This window comes from Pygoscelis adeliae, unplaced genomic scaffold, assembly GCF_000699105.1.
Source record: "Pygoscelis adeliae isolate BGI_AS28 unplaced genomic scaffold, ASM69910v1 Scaffold286, whole genome shotgun sequence".
Classification (NCBI taxonomy): Eukaryota; Metazoa; Chordata; class Aves; order Sphenisciformes; family Spheniscidae; genus Pygoscelis; species Pygoscelis adeliae.
The window spans coordinates 1541374-1558911 of record NW_008825076.1 but is presented as its reverse complement, the minus strand read 5'-3'; the positions used below and the strand labels follow the sequence as shown (position 1 = coordinate 1558911).

The window sequence follows — 17538 nt, the reverse complement described above, 5'->3', positions numbered from 1 at the left end:
CCAGCCGGCAACTAAGCCCCACACAGCCGCTCGCTCACTCCCCCCCAGTGGGATGGGGGAGAGAATCAAAAGAGTAAAAGTGAGAAAACGTCGTGGGTTGAGATAAAGACAGTTTAACAGGTAAAGCAAAAGCCGCGCATGCAAGCGAAGCAAAACAAGGCACATTCACTGCTTCCCGTCGGCAGGCAGGTGTTCAGCCATCCCCAGGAAAGCAGGGCTCCATCACGCCTAACGGTGACTTGGGAAGACAAACGCCATCACTCCGAACGTCCCCCCTTCCTTCTTCTTCCCCCAGCTCTATATGCTGAGCATGACGCCATATGGTGTGGAATATCCCTTTGGTCAGTTGGGGTCAGCTGTCCCAGCTGTGTCCCCTCCCGGCTTCTTGTGCCCCCCCAGCCTGCTCGCTGGTGGGGTGGGGTGAGGAGCAGAAAAGGCCTTGACTGTGTGTAAGCACTGCTCAGCAGTGACTAAAACATCCCTGTGTTGTCAGCACTGTTTCCAGCCCAAATCCAAAACATATCCCTATACTAGCTACTGTGAAGAAAATTAACTCTATCCCAGCCAAAACCAGCACAAAGGGTTTTCACAGGTACAAGCTGGTTAGCTCAATACTGCTCTATTGTCCCATTTAAAATTGTTTGTTTCATGTGATAAATGTTTAAATTATTTCTTTCTCTCCAACTGGAGCTTTCAGAGCCGAAGTTTTAAAATATGTCTTTCCTACAGGTGGAGTCATTCTGTTGTCTATGCAGCTGCGCACAAACTCCACTTACAGCAGACATTTGTGCACCATTCCTTATGGACCTAGCTAGTGGGATTTATGTGTATACAGCCAGTTTATCAGTCCAGTCAATCTATCCATGACTCCACTTACTGTTTGAACAAACAAAAGCACACGCAATTTAGGCAGATAGCAGGAAAAGCTAGTGTGTGAGACGGCTACAAACATTTCTTCCACAGTATTAATAATAGTTAAGCCAGGGCAAGGATGCCTAGATCAGGAAATCATGTAAATGGCTCCAGCTCTGATTTATCTTCGGAGAGGACTGGTTGTGTAGAGATAATTGAAAACCTAATGATGCCTCAGTTTAAGTCCACTGTGAGAATTTGGTGTCTATTCAGTCTGTGGATCTGCGTGATAACTGTGAGCAACATTGATGTGCACAGAAAGGGAGTTCCTATGGCATCTGATATGGTAAACAGACCAGGGGATGTGGGGACGTTAAAATGTGCATTCCTGACCAAGTATTTTGATAGTGTTTATGTTTTCTTGTTTTCACTCTGTGGTGTGTTGTGTGATTGCTGTCTAGCTGTGTGTTCAAGACCGAAACTCAGAGATTGTTTTGCTTCCTTACAGAGATTCCTTTTCTGTTTTCCAAGAAGCTTCAACCAGAGGAAATAGTGGCTGGGTTCTTACTTTTGAACTGATCTTCATATTTGTGCTGTTACTAAAAGATGAAGTGTTAATCTCCTGCAGATTTCCTGTCATGGTTAGCCTTTGTATGAAGGGAGTCATTAATGGGTACAGAGCCTGAAGACCAGATTCCTTCATCTATTTATTCCATGCTGGAAACATCTTAATCCAGCCAGAGTGGTCAATATCTGGTGTATCCTTGCTATGCTTATCTAAAAGTGATCTTTAACCAGTTTTATCCCAGTATTTTCCAAACTTTTTGGATGAAAAGATCACTGTGTTAGCTCTCTGTATTTCTCATATTTTGCTCTGTGTCCTTGATAAGCTTGAAGTAGCTCTGAAGTCAGTGTGGTTTCATGTATCAGATCTGACCACTTAATATGTGGACCACCAGTCATCTCTGGAGTGCAGTTTGGGGATCCCAGCTCTAAGCCATGTGCATGGCTGTCTTAGGGAACTCCCTACGTTTCTTCTGTACCTCAGTACCTCTTCTTTTTCTTTTTAGTATGACTTGGTTGCTGAATCACCCATTGCTAATCAGACTTGCTTAATTTCTAAGCTTTTTGGAAAACATGATTATGAGTGGTAGATTTCTATCAGTTTGGATAATCTGTAGACTTTTTATCTACTGACAGCAGCTTGACTTGCAAATTAAAATATCTATTCTGTTTTAAAAGCTCTTCAAAATATTAAAATGGCAGAACCTGCCAATACTACAAAATTTTCCTGAAATCTCAGGGCTTTTACTCAAATGCCATGAGGATGCTGGCTACAGAAACAGATCTAAAAGAAATGCACACCTTTGATTACAAAGTAGTAGCATCATCGCATTTTGGTATTCTTCAGCTTAAATTTTCCCATTCCTCTGTACCATCCTAGGGTAGGTCTTTTGAAAAGTATGGGATTCTGTATCAGGGATTGGAAGAGCTATGAATGGACCAGTTTATCTTGCTTTTCTTTAAGAATTTGTTTTGCAAGGGGGTGGTAAACAAAAGACTAGAAGAAAATAAGTATTTCTAAACCATAATTCAAACCTTTTTCAAGTTCAATGGCAACTGAAGTAATTGTGCTCTGGGGGTCAAATATTGGCCTGTGGAAAATAAACTGGTGGTTTCCACTTTCTCACACGCGCACAGTTGTATATGTCAAAAGGCCTGCTGGCACAAATCTCCCTTCTTTGAAAGCCAAAACCAAGACCAGTAAGGCTAAGACTGAAACAGTGTTTCTTGCCTTCGAGCCACAGTGGGGTAGAATAAAGATAAATTTGTCCTCTGATGTCAACACTGTGCCTGCCTTCTCGGATGGGGACTCTGGTGTTTGGGTCTGGTGTGGTTCTCATGTACCCATGCGTACTTGTCGAGCAAATAGCCATGAAGGGAGCGAATGGGGGAGCTGTGACGAGGCATCTCCTGATGCTGCATTCCATTTTTCTATGGATTTCTTTTTGTGTACAGGCTGATATAAATCACCCGCTGTTCACTACTTGAAATTTCCTGGACAGGAAATAAAAGTTTTAAGAAAAAGCTGAGGGGAGTTTTGTTTCGGTTAGGAAACAAATCTGCCTCAGTCAGTGAGATTATGCCATTACTAGGGGTTGTTCAGCTCAGAAAACGTCTGTGATCATTAGATAGTGCAGTTGATGCTGGTTCTCAAAGGTAGTGAATTCATAGCAGATAAGTTGTATCCTATTCAAGACTCGTATGATGCTTGCTAGGACAAAATTACCAGAGTGGACACAAATGTTTCAGACATGAGAACAAGCTGAGTGCCGGCTGATTTTGTTAGTGCTGACCAGGAAAATGCAACTCTCCAAGCAAGCAGAAAAAAAAAGTAGATTTAAAAATAACACAACCCTCAAATTAAGTATTTGCTCTCCCTTTGCTACTGAACTGCAGTTATTGCTCCTGAAATAGCTGTTTTGTATTCATGGGGATTGGATCTTATTTTATCTAATTCCCAGGGCAAACAGATACTATTGTATTCCAGCTGATTAGAAAAGTCATAGACCAGAGCTATCCTACTTTCCTCTTTTACTTTGTTTTTAGCAAGACTTTGTGAACATCCAGATTTTCTGATAACTTTGATATGACCTTATTACAGCATAAGTATTTAGTATAGCTAAGTAGTTAGGTTTGATAAAGATAGTATGAACACAGTAATTCAGACTTATCTGTGTTTGAAAGTCAACCTAAATAGTAGGGTAAGGCACATATTTAAAATACTATAACTATTTTTTATATAATACCATATGTGAGTATTTTTCTTCAGAAAATAGCATCTAGCATGGAGTTAATTTGGGTTACTTAATTAGAAATAATATGCTGGAATATATCCAAGTGCAGATACCCCTTAAGCGTATATTACCAATAATTTCCAATATAAATTATGGCATCCTGCAATTGGTGATCTTATGTTTTCTCATCCTCTGATGAAACTGTTTTTTTGAACTAACAAATGATGGAAACAGAACAATGATTCAAATAATGGTGATTGATAAATTTCAATTTTATTTGTAGTTTCCATTTTTTGTGAATCAAACGTTGCAGCTTTGGAGTGGCTGACTGTAAACAGGTTTTTTTTGGTTGGGTTTTTGTTTGGAAGTCTGTCTAATCTGCAAGCCTTATATATGTTTTGAAGGGTGAGACTCAAACCTAGCCATGGTGTTTCATAATCTCTGTGCAAATAGAGCGATAGTGGTATCAATGTTTTTGTCACTAATACAGTTTTTGTCTGCCTCAGACAGCATGCAAGAAAAACGGCACAGTATTTGTTGGTCAGTAGATTAGTTTTATCCCCAGTGCAAAACCTTCCTAATGTGACTTCCACTTCTTTTTCTTGCTGTCAAGGTTCAGCAAATGATTTGAAGTCTGTTTGGGGATGTAGGAGTTCTTGAATATTTGTTGGCGATGACCTTCATTATAAAATTTCCTTAAAAGTGAGAAAGGGGCTTTGGACCAGGCTCGAACAAAACAAAACTGTGCTTGCTGTGATGGGCATTATGCTTTGGTAAGAAGAAAAGAAGCAAAGGCAAACAGATGCACAGACCTTGAGAGCATATACTGTGTGAGTGACTTAAAACTCCAGTGCGCGTATGTACACTGGAAAGCTTGCTGAATAAGTATTTCTAACAGAATGTTTTAGGTTAAGGCAGCTCTGTCTCACCGATAATAGTTGCATGACTCTGTATTAATTAGTGTGAACTATACTACTTAAGAGTAGAAGCAGCTGTTGTGTAAACCGATCTCTGAACAAAAATAGCCTTTCTCTGAACAAAAATAGCCTTTTTCCCTTAATAAAGAGCATTTATGTCAGCAAGAAGAAAACCCTGGGGAGTGGTGATCATGAGTTAATCACACCATTGGGGGTGGGGATTAGGAGCAGGCCTTTCTGCCTCCTTCCTCCCAACACACAAGGAATGTGCAGCACATGATAGCCGCACCCCTACAGGCTCCTCATAGCCCACTGCATGTCACAGAGGTTGTTTCTTGTTTGATGTCTATTCTCTTAAGGAATTGCTCAGACTCCAGCCAGAAATGCACATTCCACCTCTGATCCTTTAAAAAATATCTCATAATGTACACAACTCCATGGACGATTTAGGGCAGTAATTATGTATTGCTTCATGTGGTGGAAGGACTCATTGGTCCTAGGAGGGAAAGAAAAATTGGATGCAAAAAGCTGAGTGACCAGATTCAGAATCCTCTTGAAAGGGAGAGCCCAACAGTGGGGAACACGCAGGCCTTAATAAATGCAGTGCCTGGACTTTGAAAGGGAAAGATGGGAAGCCAGTGGTGTGGATACAGAACAGGATGAAGAAAGGTTAACTCACTGTCTCCCCTCTTCTCCCTCTCCATTTTTCTTAGAGCTGGTTAAGGAACAGAACTTTCTAATTGTTGATAATTGAATATATTTAATCTTTGGGAGTTTGTTTTTTTGTCTTTTTTTTTTCTTCCTTTTTTTCCCTCAAGAAAAGTGGTGCTGCTTTTAGATTCATGACATTGAATCTAAATCTGGTTGAAATCCAACTCTGTGTAACACAACATTAAGAATTATATATACACTCTACAGAGTTGTAAGGAACACTGCCAATTTATAAATCATACTTCTGTCTTCCACACTTTTTATATATAATCACAAATAACTGGTAATATTTATAAAACTGGAAACATGTTTTTGTTACATTTTAATTTAGGAAATGTCGCAGATTTGATGGCATATTGAATATAATCAGTTTTACTGATTTATCATTGCTTGTCTAGTCTTTACCCTGTAGAAACATGGACATAAATTAGAAATTTTAAAAATATACAGAATAAAAAAACCTGCTTGGCAGGTACACAGATAGAGCCTGGTATAACATTTATTTTCTGGTTAGTTTAAGTGGAAAATAAATTTTAATACAAGCAAATATTAAAAACTGTAACATACAAACGTAAAACTCCTGTATACATTTATATTCACATTTTGAAGCTGAACTGTTTATTAACACAACTTTTTGAACAGATAAGCAAAGAAATATGTTGTCTTTGTTATCTCTGTAATCCTGAGACGTTCAGTAAGTAACCAACGGATGTATCTCTGAAACCATATTTTATGCATGCACTGGTTGGTAGTGCAAAGCGAGCCAGCCTGGCGAGCAATGATTTGCACCAGTCAGTGCACAACGTTAACATTCATTGCGCAAAATCCATGGTAAGCCATGTCTGAGTGTCCTCAAGAGTATAAAGGTAGGAGGAAGGAATTTTTAAAATATAGACACTTGTAAATTTCAGCTGCAAAACCTGTGTTCAGTTGTCAGTTTTAAGTACACAAACAATCATTTTTGTGTGGCAAGGGAGGACATGGGGAAGGATGACAGAGACTTTTTTTAAAAAAGATCAGTTAAGCTGAATAACATCCTTTTTTCTAGGAAATATTAAAATTGTGTTTACCTTTAAAAAACCTCTAGTTTCCTCTGCCTGCCTGCACTGTTCGCTCGTCATCCCTCCTGCCACCTCTTTGCATCTTCCTGTGTAATGCTGAGTTCTCTCCTCATAGGTTTTTTTGTTTGGTTGGTCGTTTTTGGGGGGATTAAGCACAATTAGTGAATAGACAAATGTATGAGCAGCTGATATGTCTTATTTATGTGATTTAGTTCTTATATTTAGATTCTATCATGTTTAGAACTCTTTTAGACTTAAGCTATTTAAAGCTGCATCTGAGATTGAAATACTTAAGTTGGAAATCCTTTTACTCCATTGCATAATCAAAAACTGGCATTTCTGAGTAGATCGGATGTAGATGTCCTATCCTTCCTTTCTGTATGCTGTTCAGGAGGACACTACAGCTGGATGTAGATGTCTTGGAGTGCTCTGTTACTCCCTTCGTAAAATGAGTTGTGTTCTGTGTGTAGGTGTTATATGAGTGGCACCACCTCAATCTTTGCAGCTACGAGAGAGGAGTGAAATAAAAGGAAAATTCTGTGCCCAGAGGACACAGTTCCCATTTCTGTCTTAGTTCTTTGAAGGACAGAGATTTATTTTTTTTTCCCCAGCTTATGATACAGAATACCTTTGCAACTTCCCCCTCTCCCCCCCAAAAAAAGAAGAGAGAAAAGTCAGAGGACAATGGTGAAGATGATAGAGGCTGTGAAAAATACCAGCTTTTCTGTTCTCCACTTGCTGGTTAGTCTGAAGGATTAACAAGTCTGTAGCTAGAAAGTAGATGTGTTTTATGAATTAGTTTAAGAAACTCTTTGCAAGGAATAGTTTTCTGTGAGTGGCAGCAACCTCATTTCCTGGCCCTATTAGTGCACAAGTTGCAATACTTCAGATAGTAATTCCAGACAACAATATATATGAGCTTTATGGAGGATAAGACAGTCATACCCAAGGTTTGCCACCTGGTCAGTCTCTCAGCTGCCTTTCAAAATGTTGTCAAATGCTCTCAGAGTTTACACATCATAAATCTGTCACTAAAATAAATAAGCACCCAGAGCTCACTGACTGTATTTCAGAAGTGCTAGGCTCTGCTCTTTTCGGGAATGGCAGTGTCAGAGCAGCATGGCTCTTCCTCAGGTGGCTTAAACTAGGCAGTGGTGGGACAAGTTCTCTGTCTACGCTGCTTATGCTGCTGAGGCAACTGACTGCCCCAACCAGCACCCGCCCTGCCTTTTCCAGCCTCCTCTCTTGCTCCTTGGGCAGAAATGCAGGCAGCTAGCAGGAGTGGGGAAGATGCAGTGTTTATTGCAGCAGAGGCCTGCTGTGAATGAAGAGTTCTTTCTCTGTGTCTTGGTGATATTTCAGAAAGGGATGTTTAGACAGTGCTAGTGTATACATATCTGTTTCCAAAGCAGTGTGAGTGACACTTGAGCTGCAGAACTTATATTGATTTTTTTAATGAGAGTCATGTAGCAAAAATTCTGCACTCTGTTTTGGAAGCATGGGGCAGAGGCTAGTTTCACCAAGGTGCAACACCTCTCTCCTGCCTTTTCTTTTTGAACACTTACTTTCCTTGGCCTTATCTTCAGCAAAAGTGGGGTAAAAACTTCCATAGGGAATTTCATTTGTGATATCCTGACATTTGTAGCAGCCAGCCTCTTTTTCCTGTGCATGTGTTACTCACTCTGTAAATCATCCAAGAGTTTAAGATCATTAACTCCTCTCTCTTAATGGGATTCCCAGCTGTCAGCATATTACCCATCTCCTCTGTCACCCATCTGACAAAAGCCATTGTCGATTTCCATTTACAATTTTCTGAAAAGAGAAATTGTAGCTACGAGTAAATTCTCAAAATACCAAATGTATGCAAAGAACTGAATAGGTATATATTTCATTGGACAAATATCCAACATTCCTGCCCATTCATTTGGGCTTTTCTGTCTCCAGGATCTGTCTATGTGAGAATGAGAGCACCTCCCATTGCCATATTTTGATTCTCATGAGACCTGTCTCTTGCATTACTTAAAGGATTCTCAGTGGCCAAGCAGTTTATTCTCAAGTTGCAGATTTCACTTTAAAAGATTCTGCAAACCGATAAGTTAATAAATAAATAATTAAAATACTTTGCATGTCTGTAACACTGGGTTTCAAGATAGTTTACTAGGGCTAGTAAATTAAGTCTTGTTCCAACCAGTGTGAGGAAGCAGAGAGGAAGCACTGAGAGGGTCTGTGCAAAGGCAGAAACAAACCTGTACTACTTTTAACTCTAGCTTCCTCCTTTCAAATATGCCTTCCAGTTTTGCTGGTATCCGAGCACCTCACAGTCTAATTATTTATTCTACAGTTATTCCTGCTAGTAGAAAAGTACAGGTAGGTATGCACAAACCTTTCACATGCTGATGGTGACTTCTGTCTAAAGAATGCTGTAGAGCAGATCTATGAATCAACACGAGGACAGAGAAAGTTCCTTGATTTAGCAGCTCAGAGTGTCTGGATTAACAAAATGGTTGGATTAGCAGCTATTATAGTTACTATAAGTGAACGCAAGCTTCAGCAGAACTTGAACTTCAGCCCACATCCCTCCATGCTCTGACAGGCCATGTAACCTGAGCCTAAAAGTACCAGTTAATTTGATCTAGCGGTTGTGTGTCAACATAAGTCAGTTTAGGACCAGTGTTCGTATTACAGCTTGTATGACCAATTCAGGCAAGGCAAGCCCCAGTAATACTCAGGATTATACCAGAAATCAGAGTATGTCAGCGGGCCAAGCAAGACAGCACGGCACAAAGATCTTTAAATTAATGCCAATATGGCAAAATTTTGTGTGGTGAAGAGATACTTGCTTAGGTTAACGTGCTGATGTAAAGAAGCAAAAGACAAATCAAACCACAGATTAAGCCCAGTTGGAGCCCCTGACAGGCATTTGGGGATTGCAGTCACTTATTTTGGATGAACAACAACTGTAACGGGCTGTCTTTGCCCTTAGCTGTGGGAACTATGGATTGAAGCAATTTAGCTATGTTCAGACCACAGTGCTGTGGAGGCTCTCTGGCTATATTCAAACTCATTCTTGTGTCTCGTGCAAAATGATGCAATTCAGCAGCAGTTTGCCATTTAGACACAGGACTTTAAAACAACCAAAGAACATGTTGAGGCAAAACAGAACATAGTGAGAAAGTTAAATATTCCAGGCAATCTAAAAATGTGGGTCTTAAACACCATATTATGTATCAAGATGAAATTACCAGCCTTAGTTAAGGTTTCTTTAATGTATTTTTATCCAATTGTGGCTGACTATAAAATACCGTTGGTCTAAAAAATGATTAATTGTGGGTTGACAGTGGTTACCCCTTTTGCCAAACTGGTTAATATTGTCAGGTCCCAAGTTTTCCCACTGCTGTTTTTCAGTGGGCAATGTTTAACTGGGCCGTTGTGCATTGAATCAAGAGAAGCAGAGTCTCTTAGGAACTCCTTGAGAGCAGACACGTTGTTCATCAATATGTTAATCTCTCCAGTCAAAACATGTGCCCCAACCTCCTAACTGTAATCTGGGGAAGAGTCCCTGCTAAACTCCTGCTGCTCTCTTGACCTCTCTCTTTCCCACTGCAGCACTTTTTCCCACTTTGCCTTTTGGTAAGCCCTCTCCACTTGCCATGGGCCTCTCTTGGGGGTTAAAACACTGAACCAAGTGCCAGAAAGTCTTGGTTCTGCAAATGACTTGCAGAATGCTTGCAAGTAACTTGCCATTACTCTTCTGTGAATGAATTTCTTCCTTCATAAAATTATTATTATACTTCCTAACACATAAAAACATGGGACAGCTGTGGCTACTGCATTTCCCTGCAATTTCTGGACACAGACTCATCATGCACAGAGCTATAGGTGCTTATCTACATGTGGTGGGTTGATCTTGGCTGGCTGCTGATTGCCCCCCAGCCACTCTCGCACTCTTACTATTTGACAGGGTGGGGGAGAAAATAAGATGAAAAAATGCTTGTGGATCAAGATAAAGACAGGGGGATCACTTACTAATTACCATCACAGGCAAAACAGATTCGACTTTATTTATTGCCAATTAAAATATGTTTGGATGGTGAGAAACAAAAACACCTTCCCCCCAGCTCCCACTGTTTTCCCCAGGTTTAACTTCACTCTTGCATTCCCAACTCCTCTACTTTCCCCCCAGCCCTAAGTGGTGCAGGAGTGTGGGGAATGGGGGATTACAGTCAGTATGTAACACTTCCTCTCTGCTGCTCCTTCATCCTCACACTTTTCTCTGCTCCAGTGTGAGCTCTCCTGGGGCTGCTGTTCTTCAGGATAAACCTGGTCCTGCGTGGGTCCTTTATGGGCTGCAGTTCCTGTCAGGAGAACCTGCTTCTGCATGGGCTCTCCACCTGCCACAGTTCCTTCAGGGAATATCCACCTGCTGCGGCGTGGGGTCCTCCACAGGCTGTAGTGTGGATATCTGCTCTGCCACGGTCCTCTCCATGGGCTGCAGGGAGATACCTGCTCCAGCCTGGTCTCTCCAGGGGCTGCAGGGAATCTCTGCTCCGGCACCTGGAGCACCTCCTCCCCACCTTCCTCTCAGGCCTTGGTGTGCATAGGGCTGCTTCTCACATGTTTTTCTTTCTGGCCTGCCGCATTTTGCCCTTTCTTAAATGAATTTTCACAGAGGCATCACTGGGCTCAGCCAGGTCTCTTGCGGAGGCGGCTGGAACTGGCATGGGGCAGCCCCTCACCTCTCCTCACAGAGGCCCCTGCAGCCTCACCTGCCAGCGCTCGAGTAGACACCCGAGGTGTCTCACTAGAATCCCTCTTTGGTCAGTGGAAAGAGAGAGGCTTCTCATGAGGGCAGTTCCACTCTTAGGTAAATCTGATTTGCACTTTGGTTGCATTTTTCTGCTGGTTATAGATCTAAACAACCTAGGTCCCAAAGCTTCGTGTGGGTTGGGATTAATCTACACCTGATCATTTCTGTAAGTACTGTGGATGGGGTATACAGCCTAGCATTATTCCTGTAAGGCCATAGTTCATGGAAAACCTCACTTCCATAGCTCTAGTAGTTTCTGATAAGACCTGCTATGGGCAGAATTTTTATCTGATCAAAGGCGCTTGATCCAGCATCACTGAAATACTGTATGCACATCAGTATAGCTGGGGCTGGTATAGCATCTAGACTATGGCTAGATCAACAGTTTATCGCATGTCTTTGAAGTGGACAGTGTGTTTTTTATGCAATCTTTTAATTTATTTGGCCTTGGTTCACACTAGAAGCAAACATACGTGACACAGGAAAACGTATTTGGCTTGAGCTCTCTTAATTTGGCATATTTAACATGAGTGATTGCCTCATTTAGCAGCATTCATATAAAATGGCAACCCTGCACAGATGCAGAACAGAGAACAACATCTACAGTAACATGCCCACAACTTCTCTTTAATTTTGCAGTGGTTCTGGCATTTTCCTGTAGGATTGCACATTAATGCTTGTGCCTTTCCATGAGCCCCTTCTAAGTTTACATTGCATGTTTTCTTTTTTTTTTTTTTTTTAAGGAATTGGCTAAGAGGACTCCCTCTAAGCATCCTGATCACCCAGCTGTCCAGAACGCATTGCAGGCAATGAAGACAGTCTGCACAAATATCAACGAGACCAAGAGACAGATGGAGAAACTGGAAGCCCTTGAACAGTTGCAGTCCCACATTGAAGGATGGGAGGTATGATGTAGGACTAGCAAGCTCCCTGGAGGCAGTTCGCTACACATTTTAAAGGGCTGAAGTTTGGTGACTCATACTGTGTACTGCGATTTCTGTTTCTTATGTGATGTGTAAATGCTCTTGAAGGTGTGGGTGGCATCACTCTGACGAGTTTAGAATTTAGTGTTTATTTTGGGTGTGCAGGCTACTGCTAAATTGTAGCAGAACAAACGTATTATGACAGAAAGAAAGGTGTTAGAGCTAGAATGGACTGAAGTTTCAAATGGGCGGATCTCATTTGAAAGACAAATAGGTCTAGAAGATGAAATCAGGACTGGTCTAAATAACAGAAGTTTCTCTTTCCGTTCCTACAAGCCTTTAGTTTTTCTGGGAGCTTTGAAAGTTAGCTCACTTAGCTTCATACAGATCTCCTGTATAAAAGATAAAGCTTAGATTAGCAAGCATTAGATTAGAAAGCAACTGGTATATTTGTGTTTGTTCCAGTTAAGTTGCTCATGGATGTGTTTCTAGTGATGTGTTTATCAGTAGGTGGATCTGTGTAGGTAGAAGCATTTACTATGGAAGGGAGAAAAATAAGAGAGGGAGAAAACTAGAATGTGAAGCTTGGGGGAAGAGGAAATCTGAAAAAAAGCTACTCAGTAGAAATACTGGGAAGTCAGGATGGTATGCAAAGGGTTGGCAGCTTATCTTGTGATGACTTTAGTTGAGGTCCTTGAATCAGTGGAGTTGGAAGCCTCTGGGAGGTGCACCATAGGGAGTCAGTGGTGTTAAATGGTCTCATGGAGAGAATGGCGTTGGCGTTTAGTGAGACTGACATTTAAAATGTCAAGGCTGATCATTGCCAGCTGAGGACATTTTGTTAGAGGTCATGTAAACTTCCTCATGTTCGGAGTCTTGGGTGCTCTCCATGACTTTCTTTTGGGTTGTTTTTTATCTTTCGTGTATGTTTTAAACCTTGCTCATTTTTTCCCTGAAGGATGTTCTTGGCATTCAGCTAAAGACGTGAGAACAACCCAGATATCCAGCTGTGTATTTTTTGGATAGCAAGCTCAGCAAACAAAGTCATATAATGTTCTATATAGCAAGACATCTAGAAACAGTTAAAACCATTTCAGGTTCAATGCAACTCATGGGTCATCTAGGCAAGAGGCATGGTTTGAACTCTAGAGGCTGAAGCATGACTATTGACGTGTCCACGATGCCATAAATGAAGTGGTATCCAAACTTACTGCTTTTTTTTTAGGGTTTAACTTATCTACAGCAACATTCAGGGGCTGAAAACCCTTTCAGATTTGTTTATATACACTGTTTTGTAACAAAGTCACCTAGGTCACTCAGCTCAAAATTTCAAAAAGAAAGAAGTGTTTTTACCTCCCAGTAAGCTGTGGAACATTTCTAAATTATTCTAGTGGTGTATTAAAAGGAGGAAAACTAGCTTTATATATCACAGATACATGCCAATGCTCAACATGATGGCATTTTTTTCTTCTGTACATATAAATAAGTTTGAAATTGATTGACAGTTTCCTATCTTGTGTTTCCACGGTGCTAGGGGTCTTGTAAATTATGACTCAAGAGCAAAGTGCTATGTTTGTAAATAACTGGTTTTAGTTCTTTCAGGTGCATTTCACAGTTTATTCCTAATGAGAAGGGCTCCTAACTTCTATCTGTGGAAAGCTGCAATTGCTGAATTAAATACATTTTTAGCTTAACAATGCAGTGATATAAGCCACAGAACTGGCTGTAGGAGGAAGTCTATAAGGCGAATTTACACCTATTTTTAGTTTATCTGATGGCAGTCTCTCCTATGAAATAGAAAATTTCCCTTTTCCATTAGCATGGATGTGAATGCTGAAACACTGGTGCCCTGTATATGTGGTTATATACCATACATGCTAATTTGACAAGGCCTACAGCTTTCAACTGTTTTAATCCAAGGCATCTAAATTGTCAAAAAGAAGTGAAGATCAGCTTACTTATCACCAAGTATTTTACAATTTAAGGGATGTAGCCTGAATCTGGGGAGCATGCAAGCAGCCCAAAGTGAAGTTTGGCATTAATTTGTTCACATAGTTTGGAACAGGCTCCACCTTATCTAATGTTTCTGTTTAACCAAACCAGCAGTTTCACTGGTTTCTATGGCTTTGCACTTCCTTCCAACTGTCCCAATGGACCATCCCTGGTCTGATCTTCATCCTATTGCCATCAGTGCCACCCTCAATATTTCCAACATGAAGAGCAACATAACATCATTTTGCTTCTGCAGTGTCTCTTCTTCTTGCTCTTAACAGTCATCTGTAACTTCACTAAGAGCAGTAGTTAGTTTTAAAAGCATTTTCCTCAGTTCAACATTTTTTCTTCAACATCTCCACCCACCAACCTGTGTCTCCCTCTCTAATACAACTATCATACACTGAGCATATACTGGCATCATCCTGTCAGTCTCTTTCTGAGACAGGTTATAATGAGGGGATATGTTGAAGTAGGCCAAGTCTGGGAAGCCGCTGAAGGCCTGCAGCTTAATCAGAGGTTTGTTCATCAAAATGAACTCTGCTCAGATTCATTCTTTTGGAATGCACAGAATCCTTGTAGATGTATGTTATGGATTAGTCTCAGGCAGGTCAATTTGATTCTGGTTAATCCTTCTGGGAAACAAAGATTAGTTTAAAAAAAGGGGAAAGAAAAGTAGAGGATGCATGAGAAAACCAACTTTTGTATACAATGTTTTTGTTTCCTTAGTGAAGAACAAGTTAATATGCTGTTTCTATTAATTCTATATTGATTTTTCTATGGGGAGAGCTCCTCCTCATGAGTCTTTGTGAATTATTTTTACTGAACAATTTTTTCAATTGTTCAGTCTGTCAGTTCTGACAGTTCAGTCAAATTCTCCCAGCCTGAAATGCATAGGGAAGCAAAACCCCCATCACAGAACAGCATGAGTTGTAAGATATGTGTTGGTGCTTAGGCAGATCAATCATTTTATAATTGGCTGTAATTTGCAATTCCACTAGCTATGATGTTTTCTTTTTCTTCTCCCCGCCTCCTCCCTGCAGCTTAGTCCCACTTAGAAAGGTGAGAAATCCTGTGTTGTCTCTGAAAACATCAAATAAATCTTCTCTGTTTCTTACTATTGAAAAACCTCTCAAATCGGTATAAATGGGAAGTAGCTAGGTCAACAGCAAACAGGAAATGCATCAACAGTGTTTAAATACCATCATGATGGGTCTGATGGAAAAATGAAGATTCTTAGATTTTAGGGTGAGAAGCAACTGTTGCAATCATTTGCTTTCACTTCCTGCACAAAATAGGCGAGATAATTTTACCCAGTGATTCCTGTGTTGGTAAAAAATTAACTCTGATTACTGATGTCACTGTGCTCATTGCTTCTGCTGTCTTTGGATACCTTTTGGAAAATTAAGGTGCTCTGAAGCCTTGATTTCTCCATGGGCAAACCACATGAGGAGCATGCTTTTATGTTGTACAGTCAGTTGGTTTCTGTTCCTGTTTGTGTACATGATAGTAGGCCGTTGGGGTCATAATTCTAAGATACAGTGATTTCTCCTGAAGATAGTAACAGGTCATTTTCAAAATAACAAGTGCTCATTTCTGGATATGTATTAACTCCTTCTATGGAATGATTAAGAAAATCAAAACATATCAGGACAGCAGATGGAACCATTGCATCTAGCTAGTTCCTGCATCATTCTATCCAGAATGTATAGAAACACATGTGGAACGCACAAATTGGTGCTGCATACTTGGCAGCCTTTAAAGAATAGCTGCTTCCTTGTTAATTAAAAGCAAGACATGGACAGCACAGCTGGCAAGGTTTGATTTAGAAAATGGTGTAATCAGAGCTTCATTCACACCTTTAGAGTAACTGCATTGCATTTAGAAAGTGATTTCCCCTGAATAGCTTCATGGCAGCAGATTGTACCTTCCTGAAAAAAAAAAACCCAAAAACGAAGAACAAAAAGCCAATCACGCATGCAATGTCTAAAATCATTCAAACAAATCCTTCTAGGGTGACTTTCTAGATGGAGCTGGATTTCATGCCTGTGCACAGAGATGTCTTCAGTTTCTTTAAGTGGAATGAATTGTGTTTTACAAAATTTTTCTATTACTTGTGAATATAGGGTTAACGGACCTTTGGAATCAAGCAGTTTTGTTGATAATGAATGTCTTGCAATCCAAAGTCAGTTCTCTTTTCCAGTAAGACTCAAGGCAGTGGGTCATATAATCTAATTTACTTCCTTATCTGCATGCTGACCATGGAAGGAAGTTACTGTTACCCTAAGTTGTTCTTCCTTCCAACTCTGAGAGCAATGAAAAAACTAGTAAGTGATCCAGAACTGGGTGGTAAATGTTTCCAGTGCCTCGGGGTGTTTTTCTGAAAAGGGACCTTTATTGATAGGATGCTCTTGTACCTTCGAAGTAATACTAGATCAAGGAATTTGAGGCTAGTGCCTAAGGTTTAGCCAAACCATCTTGTTTAGCCAATGGAACAGCTGTGGAGCAGATTCTCAACTGTGTGCATTCAGAGTGTGGGGACACGTGGAGTTTGCCTGTCCTGAGAACAACCTGGGAAAGTCCTACAGTTGTTTTTCATTTGGGCCCATCTGCTTTGGTCCTGAAGGGCCCCATTTAAAGGACTGTACGATCGCTTTTCCTAGGAATAATCTGAGTAACAGTTTGGGGAGTGAATGGTTTAGAGTGATCTACTGTGGTTTTCAGCTTCTGGGCATCCTCATAGTCTAAAGTGTCTTGAGCACCAAGCTCGGTTATCTCTATGGCTGTCTAGTGCATATAATGGTTTGCTCATAGCAGCTAGCACAGTGTCCAGGACCCAGCCTTTGATTTTCCTGGCTATGTTTTTAACTTGCATGTGTTCATTAGAACCCCAGAAAGGAGAGCACCTGTGTATACTTCTAACAAAACAGTTGGAGAGACATATCACCACTGAGATGATTTTGCAGAGAGATGGTTAATAGTGACGTATGTCAGTATCAGAGCTACGCTATTAGGGAAATACCATTATTCTTTTATAAAGCATTCCTAAAGCCATCACTTGTGATATTTGCAATGATAGCTCAGGGTATGAAGGGAAGACTAATGGTCTTGAGAGACTCACAATACAGCTGCTTTGAGAGTGAAAGATTTCTTCAGGAAAAAGTCTCCTGGAGTTTAATAGGGAAGATTTATTGTTGTGTATGAGGACTCCAAAAAAATATTTGTAATCCAGAGAAAACATGATGTGTTTAGCCACATTGAGAAATTGAGGACTTCCTCCTTATGAGTGCATCGGTTATTTCACAGTTTAATGACATGCAGATAAAATAACAGCATTTTGGTAAAAATCCTTCATTGCGCACACACACAAAAAGTTAAAAATAACAAATATCTCTTTTCTATGTTTCAGGGGTCAAATCTGACAGATATCTGCACACAGCTCTTACTCCAAGGGACTTTGTTAAAAATCTCAGCAGG

At 40.5% G+C, this 17538-nt stretch overlaps 1 protein-coding gene across 1 annotated transcript in view; it reads left to right on the top strand.

Moving 5' to 3' along the window:
• PREX1 (phosphatidylinositol-3,4,5-trisphosphate-dependent Rac exchange factor 1) overlaps positions 1 to 17538 on the top strand; it is a gene marked incomplete at its 5' end in the record, with an annotated part of 105451 nt that overhangs the window by 19231 nt on the left and 68682 nt on the right. Inside the window, 2 exon segments of the mRNA XM_009326842.1 lie at positions 11890 to 12051; positions 17471 to 17538. The exon segment at positions 17471 to 17538 is cut by the window's right edge and continues 22 nt beyond it. Coding sequence (XP_009325117.1) covers positions 11890 to 12051; positions 17471 to 17538 — 230 coding nt within the window.